At 55.1% G+C, this 16096-nt stretch overlaps 7 protein-coding genes across 7 annotated transcripts; 4 read left to right on the top strand and 3 right to left on the bottom strand.

The window, feature by feature from the left end:
- Positions 1–283: 283 nt before the first annotated feature.
- Positions 284–793, top strand: BKA78DRAFT_291669 (uncharacterized protein; the record flags this gene model as incomplete). The annotated part of the gene is made up of 1 exon (XM_066885936.1): positions 284–793. One exon carries the CDS (start codon positions 284–286, stop codon positions 791–793), a length of 510 nt encoding a protein of 169 aa, XP_066749752.1.
- A 1138-nt stretch (positions 794–1931) lies between these two features.
- BKA78DRAFT_303391 (uncharacterized protein) lies at positions 1932–2908 on the top strand (the record flags this gene model as incomplete). Its single annotated transcript, XM_066887535.1, has 1 exon — positions 1932–2908. A coding segment is annotated over exon 1 (761 nt), but the record flags the coding sequence as incomplete, so codon positions are not given.
- A 602-nt stretch (positions 2909–3510) lies between these two features.
- On the top strand, positions 3511–4279 carry BKA78DRAFT_18857 (uncharacterized protein). Its single transcript, XM_066883536.1, has one exon. It carries the CDS (start codon positions 3652–3654, stop codon positions 4219–4221), a length of 570 nt encoding a protein of 189 aa, XP_066749750.1. The 5' UTR covers positions 3511–3651; the 3' UTR covers positions 4222–4279.
- A 14-nt stretch (positions 4280–4293) lies between these two features.
- Positions 4294–5714, bottom strand: BKA78DRAFT_303389 (uncharacterized protein). Its single transcript, XM_066887534.1, has one exon. It carries the CDS (start codon positions 5470–5472, stop codon positions 4339–4341), a length of 1134 nt encoding a protein of 377 aa, XP_066749749.1. The 5' UTR covers positions 5473–5714; the 3' UTR covers positions 4294–4338.
- A 781-nt stretch (positions 5715–6495) lies between these two features.
- On the bottom strand, positions 6496–10542 carry BKA78DRAFT_359565 (uncharacterized protein). The gene is made up of 3 exons (XM_066892383.1): positions 10351–10542; positions 7983–10293; positions 6496–7932 (listed from the first exon to the last, which is right to left on the bottom strand). The coding sequence occupies exons 1-3, from the start codon at positions 10408–10410 to the stop codon at positions 6755–6757; spliced, it is 3549 nt and encodes a 1182-aa protein (XP_066749748.1). The 5' UTR covers positions 10411–10542; the 3' UTR covers positions 6496–6754.
- A 1277-nt stretch (positions 10543–11819) lies between these two features.
- Positions 11820–12800, bottom strand: BKA78DRAFT_18843 (uncharacterized protein). Its single transcript, XM_066883532.1, has 2 exons — positions 12186–12800; positions 11820–12087 (listed from the first exon to the last, which is right to left on the bottom strand). The coding sequence occupies exon 1, from the start codon at positions 12708–12710 to the stop codon at positions 12240–12242; it is 471 nt and encodes a 156-aa protein (XP_066749747.1). The 5' UTR covers positions 12711–12800; the 3' UTR covers positions 11820–12087; positions 12186–12239.
- Positions 12801–13845: 1045 nt separating this feature from the next.
- Positions 13846–16095, top strand: BKA78DRAFT_303383 (kinase-like domain-containing protein). The gene has a single exon (XM_066887533.1). The coding sequence runs from the start codon at positions 14002–14004 to the stop codon at positions 15796–15798; it is 1797 nt and encodes a 598-aa protein (XP_066749746.1). The 5' UTR covers positions 13846–14001; the 3' UTR covers positions 15799–16095.
- The last annotated feature ends 1 nt before the right edge of the window (position 16096 follows it).

Here is a 16096-nt window from a genome sequence, read left to right as displayed (position 1 = left end):
CAAAACTTCAAAAATTCATACTCCTTGCCTTTTTGTTCTTCTCGTTTGGTGCTGTTCGTTCTTTCGCTGGGGGTTTGGGGGAGCTGCCCAGGCGGTGGGCAGGCCCCTCTTCCCCCTATTCCTTGCTGTCTCGCTGCCTGCGCGGCTTTGGTCGGCTCGTCCTTTATCTTGTTTGTCTGCTCTATATATATATATATATATATATACACACACGTAAGTACCCCTTCCTTGCCCCAGCACAGCCAATTGGTCTTGAAGATCCTCATACCGCTGCCGGAGCGTCATGAGACTCATATCACTGCCGCCAATGAAGCCAACACCGCGTGAAGCGTACCTGGATGCTGTTTGGTGTGCCGAATGCCGCGGCAAAAAGAAGCGTAAGATGTCCTCTGTTGGTCGACAGAAACACCCCCCTTCAGCACACTGTACGCCTTCTCCTGAAAACAGGGCCCTCTCGTCGCAAACCAGAATCACACACCAACTCCAAGCAGATGTCAACATGGATGAAAGTCGTGTTCGCCTCGACAGTGACAGCTCCCCCCATCACTTGTTGGCCGTTGCGGCTTCTGGCATTATCCCCGTCAATGCTCCCGAGTCCATGACGGCGGTCCACTCTGATGCTGCCAGGATTACCAGCCAGCTTGGCACAAAGCTCGTCGAGGATCGCACCGGCCTTGATACGGACGACTCTGCCGACAAAATTGCGGGCATCAGAAACGCCCTAGCAACTGCTGAGCTCAAGGAAATGTTTTCAAAGATCGCCTCTACCAATCCACCCACGTTGCAAATGTAGCAGGAAAGTCGTGTGGGCTAGAGCGCTGTCGGCGGAATCATGGCTCGTTGAGTCCAGATGCCAGATGCGTCCTTGCGCCCGGCAAGGTCAGCCTTGAGCCTGGCAGCCAATTATCAGGTATGTTTAAATGCTCCTTGGACAGGCTCGTCTAACTATGTAGGATGCCGGTCGCTGCTTGGAAAAGACGGCCTCGCAGGTGATATCACCGCCGCAGGTGCCAAAATCACGCGAAACGACTTACCCTCGACGCCATGATCCGTTCCACTTGCCAGCAGACCCAGAAACATGGGCAACGCGTCATGGCCATGGGCCCCAAAGGCGAAGCCGTCGTTACTGCAATCCTCCTCAAACCCGAGCCGACCGCGGACGACAACTCCAACCTGGACTTCATCCAGTGCCAGATTGGTCTTTTCGTCATTCATCGACTCGGAGCTCGATCTCTCGAGGGACCACTGCGTCTCCGTGCGCGCTCAAATTTACGCCCTCAAAAAGGTGCTCTGTGGCATGGACGAGAATGTTGTCTACGCCAACAGCCTCTTAGGAGTCGTCTCACTCCATGGACCCTATTAAGAGAGATCGGATGACGACCGTTTTGCAGCTGGAGGAGCTGAAGAAGGAGATTGACAATCTGATTGCGGTTTACAAGTCCGACTTGGCTCTTTTGACGGCAGAGAGGGTGCATCGCGAGGGCCTCATCCGACGGGCAGCCGAGGCGGCGGCTTCAAAGGACTGGGCGGTGTACTTGCCCTTGTACTGCGATCGCAAAGAACGAGGCATCCTGCTACACGAGTGGAATACGGCAAGTCACTCAAGACGACCATTACCCAGCTGGAGGACCTGAAGAAGGAGGTCGACAATCTGATTGCATTCTACAATCCGACCTGGCCCTTCTCACGACAGCGAGGGTGGATCGCGAGGACCTCGTCAAGCGCGCTTGTGATGCCGCAGCTTCAAAAGACTGGGCGGTGTACGTGCCCTTGTCTTTTCACGTCGGAAGCGGATGGTACAAGCTCATGGGCGACTACCGCAGGGCCCAGGATTTTCTTTCGATGCCCTCGTCACACGGACCACGGGACTGGACATGCAGGTCTACGGCCTGGAGACCGTAGGAGCGCACTGCCACCCAATCCAACAGTGGAATGGTGGATCCTTGAGCACGTCAATGGAATCGACTGCATCAGCTGGCACGCCTATACGGGCACCGGTGCTTCGCTGGCTGCGGATACGGACCTGATGATGCTCAGGTCTCTTAATAAATATGGCTGTATTAACTGGAACCTGTGCTCTCGGTTTCATAACTACAAGCTGCCGGGTTTGCTCGCCGTGGTGCTCGACCACTTCTCGCGTCCCACCACGGAGCCCAGCAGCGAGTCCACCGACGCCGCCGAGTCGAGCTGGGTGCCCCCAAGCAGCCGCCTGGACAAGCCAGTCGGCACCAAGCTGGCCTGGGATCGACTAACATACCGTCCAGGCGGTTCGCCGCGCCTCAAGGGACGCGACAACTACAAGGCCTGGCTCGGCCACTTCCTGCTCCACACGTCTCTTTTCGAATGCCAAGTGCTCAGGCTCAAAAGGCGACATGACGAGATTGCCGAGCGAGTTCAAACTCACAAGGCTTCATGGGATGAGCTATCGGAGAAAGTCAAGACGTTGCAGAAGGAAAAGGCGGTATTGAAGAACAATATCAAGGACCCTCTGCTCCGTCAACACAGAGGTCCTCCTGCGGTACTTGTTGCAACTTCGGACAAAGCAATCCCTGGGAGCAGGGGTCCAGCTCGTACTCCAAATTCCATCTCCATTGGTCGTCAAATCTCCAAGTTGCAACGCTTGTTTGGAGAGCTCCAAAAACTCGCCGACTCGTGGGAGGAGAACCTCGCCATCTTTGAGCCCTACGCCGAAGCTCTCGATACCTCCATGACCATGATTGCGACTCGCTACGCTGAAGGAGAAGCTTGCCGCAGCTCGGGCGACGGCCAAACAGGTCCCTGGCATGAGTAGTCAGGTCATGTATTTTATGAGTCTGACAAGCAATGTGTCGGAGCTCAAGGAACTCAAGACCAATTACGAAGTGTACAGGCGCCAGATGGACGACCTGGAGGTGTTGGTCAAGTCCCGCGACGAGACCATCACGCAACTTGAAGCGATCCATTTGCTTAGAGACCAGAAACAACGGACCGGACCGTCGCATTGAAGTCAATCTTTATCCGAATATTCCACCGGAAAGCCGGATTCAGATTGTCTTTGAGTTCCTCAACGGTCACATCAAAAATTACCCTCGCGCATACTGCCGTCTGCCTGCCATTGGCCCTTCCGGATGCGGTTACCTCAGGCACCTTGGATATTGGAGACATCCCCTCTCCCTCGTGGACCACAAGCGACTCGCAATCGACACACGAATACGTGTGTCCAGCACCCGGGCACTGAACGCTTCCATCACTGCCACAGCCGTCCGTGTTCCTGGACGCCCAGCAATCTCCTCAATCAGAACTGGGATAACCTCCAAATGGCACTCGCCTATCAGCCTACTCCAGGCAGGAACACAGAAGATTCTCAGAGTACCAGGAAGATTCATGTGAACTCCTGAGGTGAATGAGGAGACCAAACAACTGCGTCTTCTATCTGTGCCCCAAAGGAGTCGGGGCCGCAGCCCAGATCATGAACCTGGTCGACACAGCCTGCGACCGACGCAAGACTGAAGAAGACAAGGTCCACGCGCTGCTTTCACGGGTCTCTACTGGCAGGGACTTCGGCGACCAAGAGGTCTGCAACCGCTCCTGAACCTGAAGTTTGTCCACTCTTCTAGGGTGGTTGTCCAGATCGACTGCCGCAGGACGCCCTCGTCCATCGTCAAAAGGTACATGGAGCGTGACACCTCTCTTGTGCACCTCACCAAGATGACCCTGTTCCAACTAATTCGGAACTGGGTTACCAAAGGCAGCAGTGAAAAGTGGTATGCGCTCAGCAAAGGGCGACCGCGCGTCATTCGATACCTCCCTGAATTCTCGTCGGATGTGAACAGCGAGGAATACGAAGACTACTGCCGTGTGAGAGTGATTAATAAGACCCGGACCTTGTCGCGGCAACCGAAGGACTCCGCTCACGCAACTTTGCCTCGCTCAAGGCCAGACAGCGCAAGGACCCCACAAGGACCCCAACGGTCACAGCAACTTCTCTCGGACGAGGCGGGACGAGGAACACAGGATGATGGTCAACACGCTGCCAAGGTTCATGGAATCCTTGAAGACCACCATCAAGGAATTCTTCAACAGCAAGGAGGACCAAGAGAAGTTGAATGGACCCAAGATCAAGTCGGAAATCTAGAGTCCGATTTAACAGCGACAGCAAAGCGGTTGATGGCGCGAATTGAGGAATTCTGCGCTTCACCGGCAGCCCAGTCGGTTGGATCCGATCAGAGCTCTCCACTTTGATCTCGAATGTGGAGGCTGGAAACTCATTGTCGACATCAACAGATAAAAGCGTTAGAGAAAGCAGTCTACCAACATTCAATCTACATAACCAAACTGAGTAGCTAGCAGAATATCAGTCTACAAATGTTGCGCCAGCGGCGTGATTCGATTGCCCTTCTCATCCCATTCAATCTTCTTTCCCGTGCGCAAGCTCTCTTGCAACGCGCTCGCAATCTCCATGCCCTTGATCGCGACTTCCAGCTCGTACGGCAGCGGCCTGTCGTCCAAGACGACGTCGGCGAACAGTTTGAGTTCCGTCACAAACGCCTTTTCGTAGCGCTCGTAGAAATCGGGCATGATGTCGTTGCCGATGCCTCTGCTGTCGCCCGTCACGACCAGGTCGCGGTGCGGGTGCAGGTTGATCTTGAGCGTGCCACTGGTCCCAATGATCTCGGTTGGGTTGTCGAAACCGTGCTCCTCGATACGGCTGAAGAAGTAGTGCGAAATGGGTGCTGGCGCTCCCTCAGCCGGCGGATACCATTCGACATGGCCGGTGGCGTTGTCAACGTCGGCGATCTGCGAGAGCATCTTGTGCCGCGCTATTGTGCCAATGGCCGAGCACGACTTGGGCCGCAAGTCGTCGCCCATGAAGGCAAAAGTCAAGTCGATGTCGTGGACAGCCGTGTCGATGAAAATACCCGGATTGGCCATGACGTAGCGGTGGTAGAACTCGGAGTCGTCGTACTTGTCACGCGTCTCGCTCCGCACGACGACAGGAGTCCCGATTTTTCCCTCCCTGATGGCGCGCTGCGCCTTCAGATACGAATCGTCGAAGCGCCGTGAGAAAGCCGTCATGACCTTGAGATGGGCATACTCCGGCTTGCGCGCGAGCTGCACAATATCCTGCGATTCGGCCACGTTCATGGCAAGCGGCTTCTCACAGAGCACGTGCAGGCCTTTCTTAATGCACTCCTTGACCTGCACATGGTGGACCTTGGTGGTTGAGGCGATGATGACGGCTTCGAGGCCCGGCTCGGAAATCATCTCTTCGAAGGACTTGTAGACGTTGACGCCAAAGGGGACGAGGTGTTCATCGGCCCATTCGAGATCCCAAGAGGCCGGCGAGCAGGCGCAAATGAGCTTGGTCCGCCAGACGTTGTGCAGCGCGTTGAGACAGTGTTGGCGTCCTATCCTGCCAATGCCAACGACGCCGATGGCGAGTCTGCGAGGCTCGGGCTTCTTTGCCAAAACGGAGGAACCGTTGGTTGCCATTTTCTGGTTGCAATTCGATCGAGTGCGTTGAAATTGAAAGATCGGGGTGAACTGACCGAGGGATTAGCTGTGGAGAGAAGCAACGACATGTTGAAGGCTTCGAGGGGAACGGTAAGTTATAGTCGGGTGTAGGCGCCCCTTCACGTGGCTCCATGTTGAAAGTTGACCTCTTTAGGCGGCGCAATGAAGCCGTGGGGTTGTCTTTGGCAACGCCAGTGATCAGTGAAGGGAGTTGTGTGGGGAAATTTGGGTTGCCGCTTTCACCCGGTCGTTTCCTGGAGGACGCGGCAATGATTTGATAATGCAGAGCTTGGATCAGCATGCAGTCAGCAGTCAACCTGTCGCCGAAGACCTGACCGATTATTTTCTTGACCTTCATTGCTCTACAACAGTCACTCAACCGTTTTGCCGGCGACAGCTCCTCATCTTAAGAGGAATCTCAATCCCGTAGACCGTTCATCCGACGCTGTGAAATCGCTCAAGTCGGTCACTTGCTGTTTGTTATGACTCTGCCGACTGCAAATGGAAAGCCGGCTCGACCTGCCCCGCGTCGATCGAGTTTCTGGGGAAGCTGGGGAAAGTTGATAAGCGACACCAATGACATCGTCTCTATATCCTATGGTCGTTCACAGATTTTCGGACAACGCCCAATCCGACTTTCCAGGTCTCCGTTTGTCAGACTTGGCTCGCAGCAATTGTCGAATGTCATGATAGGATGCTGTAGCTGGCCTTCTCTTCGATATTGGGGCGATCAACGCTGGTGATGAGGCGCAGAGAAATGCACCAGGGCCTGCATCCCGAGGAGCCATCGGCCAACGCGTTGTATTCCTAGCATCAACTCGGAGACGGATCGAAGAAAATTCAACAGGCCCTCAGGTGCCATACACATTAGACATTGATCGATTCTTTGCCTTGTAGGTTCAAAGTAGTTGCTACGATACACAAATCCAACAAGCAACATCATAGAAAAGGGTGTGAACGAAGGGAAACCCTCGTGGCGTCTGACCACTCTTTCAACCAGCTTTCCAAATTACAAAGAAACGAGAAGAAGGCAGTGTGACAGTAATGGTAGTGTACGTCGGGGTAATGTAGGAGCGACGGGATGTGGAAGAAGGAACTGTCCCATGCAATCAAATCACTTCACCCACAGCCGGTGACCAGAGTGCAGCTCGTCGCCTGGCTCCATGAACGCCCGCATGCCATTTGAATACCCTACCAGTCGAACGCGCGGCGATGAATTGAGAGCAGTGCACAAACCTCGAAAAAAATCCATCTACCCTTCTCACAAAAGCAGCAGGGCCGCCAGTCCACCAGCAACGCCACCAACGACCTTGCCTGCTTTGTTGTTCGAGTTTGCAGCACCAGTGAACTTGGGCGGAGGACCCGTGCCGGCAGCCTGGGTCGGGGTGACGACAGGACGAAATCCGGTGGGTGAGACTGTACCAAATCCACCCTCGGCCGTGCCGAAGCCGCCGAAAGGCGGGCGAACGACCGTGCCAATCTCGGGAGTGGTGGTAGGCTGCGGACCGGGAACAAGGCCAGTTTCGATTTCTCCTGAAACGGTGACGACGTTGAAGCGAACTTGTGGTACGGTGATGATCTTTGAAACAACAATGGGAGTCGTGGGTGTTGGAATGCCTGGTGTCGTTGGAATTCCAGTTACAGGCGTGACCGGAACTTCGACCGTCGTAACGATGGAAATGACTGTGACAGGGACAGTCGAGACGCCTGGGACCGGCGGAGCGGGGGGCACAGGAACTACGGGAACGACAGGGGGAGGCTGTTGGCCTGACTCTGGTTGTCCGGGCACTTGAGGAACAGTTGGTTGTTTCGGGACCGAAGGCACCTCGGGAGGAGGCTGTTGGCCAGATTCTGGTTTGCCAGGTGTGACTGGGACAACGGGAACGACTGGCGGAGGTTGTTGTCCCGACTCTGGCTGACCAGGCACCTGGGGAACGGTGGGCTGCTTCGGGATTGAAGGGGGTGGAAGTTGTTGTCCTGACTCTGGCTTGCCAGGAGTTACGGGAACAACGGGGACGACAGGAACGACAGGAGGCTTCTCTGGCGGAGGCTGCTGTCCAGATTCTGGCTTGCCAGGTGTGACTGGGACAACGGGAACGACTGGCGGAGGTTGTTGTCCCGACTCTGGCTGACCAGGCACCTGGGGAACGGTGGGCTGCTTCGGGATTGAAGGGGGTGGAAGTTGTTGTCCTGACTCTGGCTTGCCAGGAGTTACGGGAACAACGGGGACGACAGGAACGACAGGAGGCTTCTCTGGCGGAGGCTGCTGTCCAGATTCTGGCTTGCCAGGTGTGACTGGGACAACGGGAACGACCGGAGGAGGTTGCTGTCCAGACTCTGGTTGACCGGGGACTTGTGGCGGAGGCTGAGGTTGAGCGGGCGGTGGCTGTACTTGTGGAACGACGGGGACAGTTGGTGGTCCAGGAGGAGTAGTCTCTTCTGAGAACAGTGTTAGTAAAGTATAGATTTCGAATATGACCTTAACTTACGAGGCTTGTAAGGACACGGCTGAACCTCAGGTGGACAAACGATGTTGAAACCAGGAACGTTTGGCTGTCCAGGCTGGCCAGGTTGTGCGGGAGGAACGTTTTCGCCGCCCTGAGGCTTGCCAGGCACGTTGACATTTGGTGGTTGAGTTTCTTGAGAAGGCGGTGGCTTGACGGGCACGTTGACGCCAGGCTGTCCAGGAGGCACTTTTTCTGGAGGACCGCCGGCAGGTTTCTCGGGCACGTTGACGGCAGGCGGGACGACAGCAGGTGGTTTGCCTGGAGGACCTTCTTTTTGAGGCACTTTCCCTGTCGGAGGCTTCTCCTGGCTGGGAGGTTGGCCTGGAGGACTCTCCTTTTGCGGCACGTTCCCTGATGGCGGTTGGCCTGTGGGCGGCTTCTCCTGGGCCGGTGGGTAGATATTCCCGCCTCCACTCGGAATCAATGGCACAGGAACATTCTCCTTGGGTGGAGCATTTTCCTTTGGAGGGAAGAACTGCGGCGAAGGTGGAGGAGGAACATTCTCTGCTGGTGGTTTTCCTGGAGGACCCTCCTTTTGTGGCACGTTCCCTGTCGGCGGCTTCTCCTGACTTGGGGGTTGTCCTGTTGGCGGCTTCTCTTGGGCCGGCGGATAAATGTTTCCTCCGCCGCTCGGAATCAGAGGAACGGGAACATTCTCCTTGGGTGGAACATTTTCCTTTGGTGGGACGTTCTGCGCAGGTGGCTGACCACCTCCACCACCAGCATTGGGGATAAGAGGGACAGGAACATTTTCTTTCGGAGGGACGTTCTCCTTGGGTGGCACGTTCTGAGCAGGCGGCGGACCTTGACCACCACCAGCGTTGGGAATGAGAGGCACTTCCTTATTTGGGGGTGGACCCAAGTTTGTGTTTGGTGGAAGGTTGGTGATAATGCCAGGGTTCTTGGGGATGTATTTGGCGCAAATGCCAACAAAATAGGAAAGAGCAATGTCGATCTCAAACTTAGAGCATCCTCTGGCATTGATGCATTCGATGACCAACTTGGAGTACTCGAAGTGCTCGCAATAGCATTCGTAGTCGGTGTTGCTTGCGCATTTGGTAACGAAAAGCCAAGTAGCCAAACACTTGGGAACGACTGGAGGGCAAATGCCGGGTGTAGGTTGACAAATTGTTGGCACATTTCCGCCAGGAGGTTGCTTTTCTGGGACGTTTCCGCCAGGAGGTTGCTTCTCTGGAACATTTCCGCCGGGTGGAACGTTTCCTCCAGGCGGGACATTTCCACCGGGCGGCTTCTTCTCTGGGGTCTGGACAGGAGGTCCGGGGGGTCCAGGAGGCAAGGTACCTGTGGGGAAGACGCCAGTTGGAACTGGGGGAAAGACGCCGGTGGGAACAGGGGGTCCAGGGGGCGAGACACCAGGCACGCTTGGCGTGCCGATGGGAGGACCGCCGCCGGGCTGGCGGCCAGGCACTGACTTTGGCGGAGGAAGGATGGTGAAAGTGGGGACGGGGCCTGGGCCTGGGGCAGTTCCGACAGGGAGTGTTGGCTTAAATCCGGGACCACCCGGAAAGCTCTCGCTGGGAGTACCCTTGGGCGGCGGCGGCGGAGGAGGAACGACTCCAGTTGGAATGAAGCCTGTTGGAATGATGGGCGGCGTTGACGAAGTCGCCGACTTGGAGGATGAGATGACGGGAGGGAAAACTCCAGTTGGTGTTCCAAATGGTGGAGGGGGTAAAATTCCACCTCCACCACCTCCTCCACCTCCTTTTCCACCGCCTCCGCCTCCACCACCACCACCTCCTCCCTTGCCGCATTCCCAGTTGATGCTGTAGATGGTCAACTCAACACTGATTGTAACCGTTTCGATGACGTTGAAGACGACGGAAACGGCTCCACCGCACTGTTGGTTCTCAATAATCGAAAAGCCGGTACCAACGTCGGACGTGTGTTTGCAAGTCGAGCCGTCTGTCATAGTGTAGACGAACTCGAGCTGAATGTTGACGCTGGCAGAAATGTGGAGCGAGGAAATCGAAAACCCGGTGGTCGTTGCTTGAATGTCAGTGCGGGTGATTGATATTCCTGCACTCGCCCTCTCGACTTTGGCAACAGCGCACTTTGAAGCGCTGCCCTCAGTGAGCATCTTGTTGCAGTCATCGGTGACCTGGAGCCCGGTGACATGGAAGCCCGCATAGGCGTCGAGAACCTCTAGTCCAGCAGCGATGCCTTCCCATTTCCAACCGGATTCCATAGACTGTGTACATTGATTCTGAACTCTGTATGAACAAGAACATTGATATGGTTGACTGTTGTCACCCCAGAGGTTGGCGTCATAAGTCTGCATATTATTAGAGTTTGTCCTGTTCCATGCAGGCACCACCAACGGAGTACTTACAGCAGCTGCTCGTTGCACAGCAAGGCTGCTTGCGAGGAGCGAAAGCGTGGCCAACCTCATGGTGACCGAGGTGGAGGTAGACAGTTACTGAAGAGGGCAATTGCAGGCGGCAGCGAGGGGTTGGATATATGCTTTGGTAGGAACAGGGCAATGGGAAATGAGATATGAGCCTCCAAACCAGAAAAGCGAATGACTTTGGCTCCCGGAGTGACTGTTGACTCGAAATAGGTATGGGTATGGCAGCAAAGACCGAAAAGATGCACATATGGGTATGGGAAACTTGACCTACATATAGCGGGGCGCTGCATCAGTCTACGCGGAGACATGAGACAGGATACTTGATCGACCCGGAGGCGCGGGCGTTCTCAAGAAAGAAACATTGCATTGGAAAGGCAGCCGATGGACCGAAGGCCAGCCACAGAACGAATGTGGCATTGCTGGGTTCGTGGGCGAAGAAGCCAACGGTTTCTGACTGGCAGAGGGTCCAGACGGTGACCAGGGACAACTTGTCAAGCCGTCCTGACCCTCACAGGCACACCCCAGCTCCACACCAGGCTAATGCAGGTACTTGTTATGGCACCGGCGCAGGAATGTTCTCCGCGAGCCATGGGTAGACAGTACCGTTCCATTTACCTTCTCGTGTTCTTATTCCCTTGAGACACCGACCAACAAAGCAACGATCTTGTCAACAGCCGAGAGACGTACAGGAGAGACGGGTAGTGCACCATCCTTGCCGCACGTGTTGCCAATATTGGTTGAGCTGGAAATGGAAGACGGGACACAGTGGGCGCAAGAATCCAGATAAGATACAAATGCGCATGCTGCTGATGCTCAGACGAAGGCGCGGTGGGACAAGCTGGGTGCACGCTTCTTTCCACAGCATGAACCACGTCGTGTTGAGCTTGATGAAGGGAACATCGAACCTCAAAGAAGGGGGCATTGCGCGTTCAATCGAGGGCCAAAGAAGCGTTGAGCATGCCGGGAGATTCGAAGCGACGCAAAGTAGCTGACTCGCGATCTGCATGATGTGCCGGTTGAAGCTCCCTCTAGCGGCGATGCAAACTGGGATGGTCCTTTGTAGTGGCCGTTAAACACTTTGCCCCCCAACGTCTATTTAGGTTTTTTGTCCTTCTTATTGGCCGACCTGTCTCGGGGCCTTGCATATGGGATGCATCCCTCTCCTTGTCGACTCTTCTATAATTGTCAGCTCTGGTGTCATTACGACTTCGCCATATTTGCACGTCCAACAGCTTGGTCTAGCTGGACTATAGACTCAAGCCACTGTTTTCGGGCCTCGCGAGGCCGCTCCCGCAACTGCTCGCACAACATGGTCTCCTCGAGGAGGTGGCAGTGTCTTCCCCGGATGATCCGACGCATGTAATGCCAAGTTACTGCGTGTTTTTTCGGGGCAGTTGCGCCGCGACCCGGCAGCCGTTACGGGATTGACCTTTTCTGAACTTTAGGGGAGGATAAGCTCCGCCTCTGGATTGTGCATATCGAAGACTTTGTTCATTACAACTACCCCTCTGCGTTCACTGTGGGAGCTTGCAAAGCGAGAACAACCGAGCAAGGACGGTCATCTCCCCTAAACGTTATTTTGTGGGCACTTGCAGCATGTCCTCTGACTGCTTTTTGTGATTCCGAATTCGAGCTCGAATCGTCTGATCCGTAACCGGTATACTTGCTGCGGAGAACGCGACTAGGTGGATTAACCTTCCATTAAGATCCATACGAGCACTAGTAGAAATCAGTTTTTGGCTGCAGCTAGGCAACCCAGGAGGGCGACTGTCGGCGAGCATTGAGCCTTTTTCAAGCAACGAGACGCTAAGACGTACTTGGAAAGACGAGTGGCAATTTACCAGGGCTCTGTCATTCTGATCCGTCATCAATTAGCATATTCGTGATTTATCCCGTGCCCAAATTCTTCGATGGGACCAGGATCCAGATGGTGTGGCACCGTGTTGGGAAATTTTGCTGAAGAAATCTCTGCGAATCGAGAACTTTGCTGTCAAATTAGTCGTCCAAGCTCTTCTGAGACGCTGAATCTCGGCACCGTTGATCAAACCAGGAGGTCCAGCAGCTGTCCATCTTGATCTTTCTTCAAACGTTCTTCGAATCGTAGGTGCAGGAAACAGACGACGTCTTCGGCCGTGTTTCAACATGCACGAGTCTCCAGGACACGTACACGGTAGCCGACCCATCAGTGAGGATCCAAAGTCTGTTGCGTTTGGCGTGCGGCTCGATCCCCGGCAACGTGGGCGAATGAGGTCGCTGGGGCTGACGCGTAGTTTCTCACGATACGGGAAGACTTGCAAGTGGAAGCAGGCCAATCGCGTGTACGGCGGCGGTGGCCGATCCATGAAAGACTTGGTAATGTCCACAACGGCAGAGTCACTGGCGCAGGGCAGCAAGTGTGCCGGATGGCGTCAACATGGTTGGTGTTGCGGACCGCTAGCCGTGAAGCGATTGGGAACGGCTCCGAAAATAGTGAAAGTAACGGCGTCGGAGAATGTCACCAACTGGGAAAAATTGAAAGGATAAATGGGACCAGAACGACTCCACGATGGTGTTGAAAGGAGGCCTCAAGCGCCGTCGTTTTTGGAAGCGGCGGGTCATGGTCGTCGGGCTTTCTATAGAGAGTCTGTAAACTGCCTAAAGACGGTTGTGAGGCATGGCGGGTTGGAGATGCGGTTGGAATCTGCCTTTTTGTGCATTTTGATCGACATTGTCCAATTGTAGGTTCTTGATGTCTCAGAGGCTGTCGTGATGGTGGCAAGTACAGGCGAGACGGGGAGCGCGAATGCCTGTCATCCCGCCTGGGTTCCGTTGACGGTGAAGATATCATTAGAAGTGTCGAAGGCAGTCGAGGAGGCGGGTGGTGAAGAAGTGAGGCCGTGACTCCATCAGGCGCCCTCGCGTTGATGGTGCGGTGGAACCCGCTGATTATCGCAGAGGCCTCCCATTGGCTGCCGATCAAATGGTCAAGACGTTATCGCCATCAAAGATTCACGCGCCAGAAAAGTTCCTTGGGAGTTACCGTTTTTCTTTCACGTCGTCAACAAAAGAAGCCTCAGGCTGAAGCCCAACGCGCGCAGGGACATGTCAGCCCAAGTGCCTTGTGCTTGGCTTCGGCTGACGCTTGGCGCGAGACGATCGCTCCCTCGGTGGCCCCGGCCCAAATGAAACTTCAGCTTCGCCGTTTCTCCTCTCCACTCAACCAACCACGCCGTTTGCAAAACCTGATTTCCGCCCGGTATATCGAAAGATATTCGCCTGGCGCCTGCTCCAACTACGACTCCATCCACTACACGACCATCTATGGGATTCTCTGGCTCCGCGACTGCCTCCTTCGTCTCGCGCTCCTTCGCGACTGCCCTCTACACCTCCCCTGCCCTGACTTTCGGCGTCGGACTCTTCCAGAGTGAGGCCAGCTTCGCTTCACTGCTTTGGGTACTGGCGGTTGGTCCGCCTTGAACGGGCGGACGGTAAACACCTGGGGCTGAAGAACAGGCTGAGCAGTGCGTACACCGAGACATCCTCCCTCGCGCCCTTCTGACGCTTGTGCCTCGCAGCATAGTTACTTTCGGATCCTTTATGGAATCCCCTTTCACCCTCTTGCGTTTCCCGAGTAAATACTGAGCGACCATCATCATGGTCTTTTCCTTCGACCCCAACGACAAGCACCTGCCGCAGGAGGCTGGGGCCGAGCCGCTCGTCGACCCGATGCACGATGCCGTCAACGCTCCCCCGGCTGTCGCTGAAACCGATGTCAAAATGACCGACGCGGGCATCCCGTATGTCGACCACACGGCGCGCCTCGCGCGCAACCTCGACCGCTCCACGCCGATTAGTGTCTCGTCGCAGTCCCCTCATCGCCAGCTGCCAGGCAGGGACATGAGACACGCCGAAGCTTTGGGGGAGAAGCTCAACTTTGAGGTTGTGCGCAACAATGCCGCCAAGAAAAAGAAGAAGAGGAAGGCCGCCAAAGCCGCCGCTGCGCCTGCGGTGCAAACGATTCGTGGATTCCAGACTCCTGTGACTTCGGAGGCCGAAGATACGGACATTTCTGCGGCGAACACGCCCTCGCTTGGACCTGTGATGCGCGATATTCCCAGCGTTACGAGCAGCCCTGCGCTTCGTCCCACTTCGTCATCAGGCGGCATATCATCGATGAGGGCGCAGCTGGACAAGCTTGATCTCGGCCCAACGAGCACGGCAAAGTTGACGTCCTCGACCACTGGAGCATCCAGCAGCGTTAGTGTCGCTTCTGAAATGTCCAGCACCAGCGAAAGGACCGAAATGGAAACCTACGACATTGACATTGTCGAAGACTTCGCTAGCCAACAGGCTGGGGATGGTCAGAGTGGAGACGCCCGTCTGAGCTCCCTCACTCGCAAGATGACATCGGATGACTTCGAAAATCTAACTTGCCTGGGCAAGGGATCGTATGGTACCGTCCATTTGGTCAAGCACAAAGCCACCGGGCGTTTGTTTGCACAAAAGCAACTCAAAAAGGCCAGACTGACTGTTACCAAGAAATTGGTGCAGCAGACCAAGACCGAGCGCGCCATCCTGGAAAACGTCAACCGACACCCATTTGTGGTCAAGCTCTTTTATGCTTTCCAGGACCATGAAAAGCTCTACTTGATTCTCGAGTATGCTCAGGGTGGAGAGCTTTTCCATCACTTGGCCATGGAGCGCATGTTCACCGAGGAAGTCGCCGCATTCTACATGGCCGAAATGATCCTCGCGCTCGAGCACTTGCACCGTGACCTTGGTGTCGTCTACCGGGATCTCAAGCCGGAGAACTGCCTCCTCGACGCTGAAGGACACCTCTTGTTGACCGACTTCGGGCTTTCCAAGGTTGCCGTTGACGAGAACGACAGGTGCAACTCCATGCTGGGTACCGCGGAGTACATGGCGCCGGAGGTCATCCAGGGCAAGGCATACAGCTTTGCGGTTGATTGGTGGGCCCTTGGGGCTCTGGGATGTGATCTCCTCACTGGCTCTCCACCATTCACTGCAAACAACTACACCAAGACGCAGGAGAAGATTGTCAAGCAAAAGCTCCAACTTCCCTACTTCCTTAGCGCAGATGCGAAGGATCTCCTGACGCGTTTCCTTCGCAAGGAGCCGAACAAGCGCCTTGGATCCAATATGCCAAAGGATTTGCAGACCATCAAGAGCCACCGGTTCTTCCGCCGGATCGATTGGAAGAAGTTGGCGAAGCGCGAGCTGGAGCCACCGATCAAGCCACTCATTACCGACCCTGAGCTTGCAGAGAATTTCTCTTCCGAGTTCACTGACCTCCCTCTGAGTCCAGTGGCTTCGTACAAGGACAGCTCATGCTTTGAGAATGGCTCAGCCGAAACAAAGCCTAATCCGTTTGGAGGATTTAGCTTTGTCGCCAGTTCGAGCCTCCTTGCGACAGGTGGATGGGCGTTTTGACTATTCAACCCAGTTCTGAAAATGGGGGTCATTCTGAGTGGCATTGAGGAGGGATTCATGGCATGGGTTAGAGGATGCATCACTTTTCATCATGCTAGGACTTTTTTCGGTTTACTGTTCATAGGAATTAGAGAACGGATTCTTGTCAAGACTGCAACCTTGAAACCGCCTACTCTAACATGAAGCAGTTTTGATGTAGTCCAGCGGAACCTAGCTAAATCCGGGTAGGGCTGGTAGCCGAGGATATGCCGCGGTAGATTAGGGCAAATCGTCTCGTCTGGGCGCGAGCGCGAACCAT

This window comes from Phyllosticta capitalensis, assembly GCF_038381095.1.
Source record: "Phyllosticta capitalensis strain CBS 128856 chromosome Unknown BKA78scaffold_1, whole genome shotgun sequence".
Lineage (NCBI taxonomy): Eukaryota > Fungi > Ascomycota > Dothideomycetes > Botryosphaeriales > Phyllostictaceae > Phyllosticta > Phyllosticta capitalensis.
Note: the sequence above shows the minus strand (reverse complement) of the source record. Positions and strands in the feature narration are given on the sequence as shown.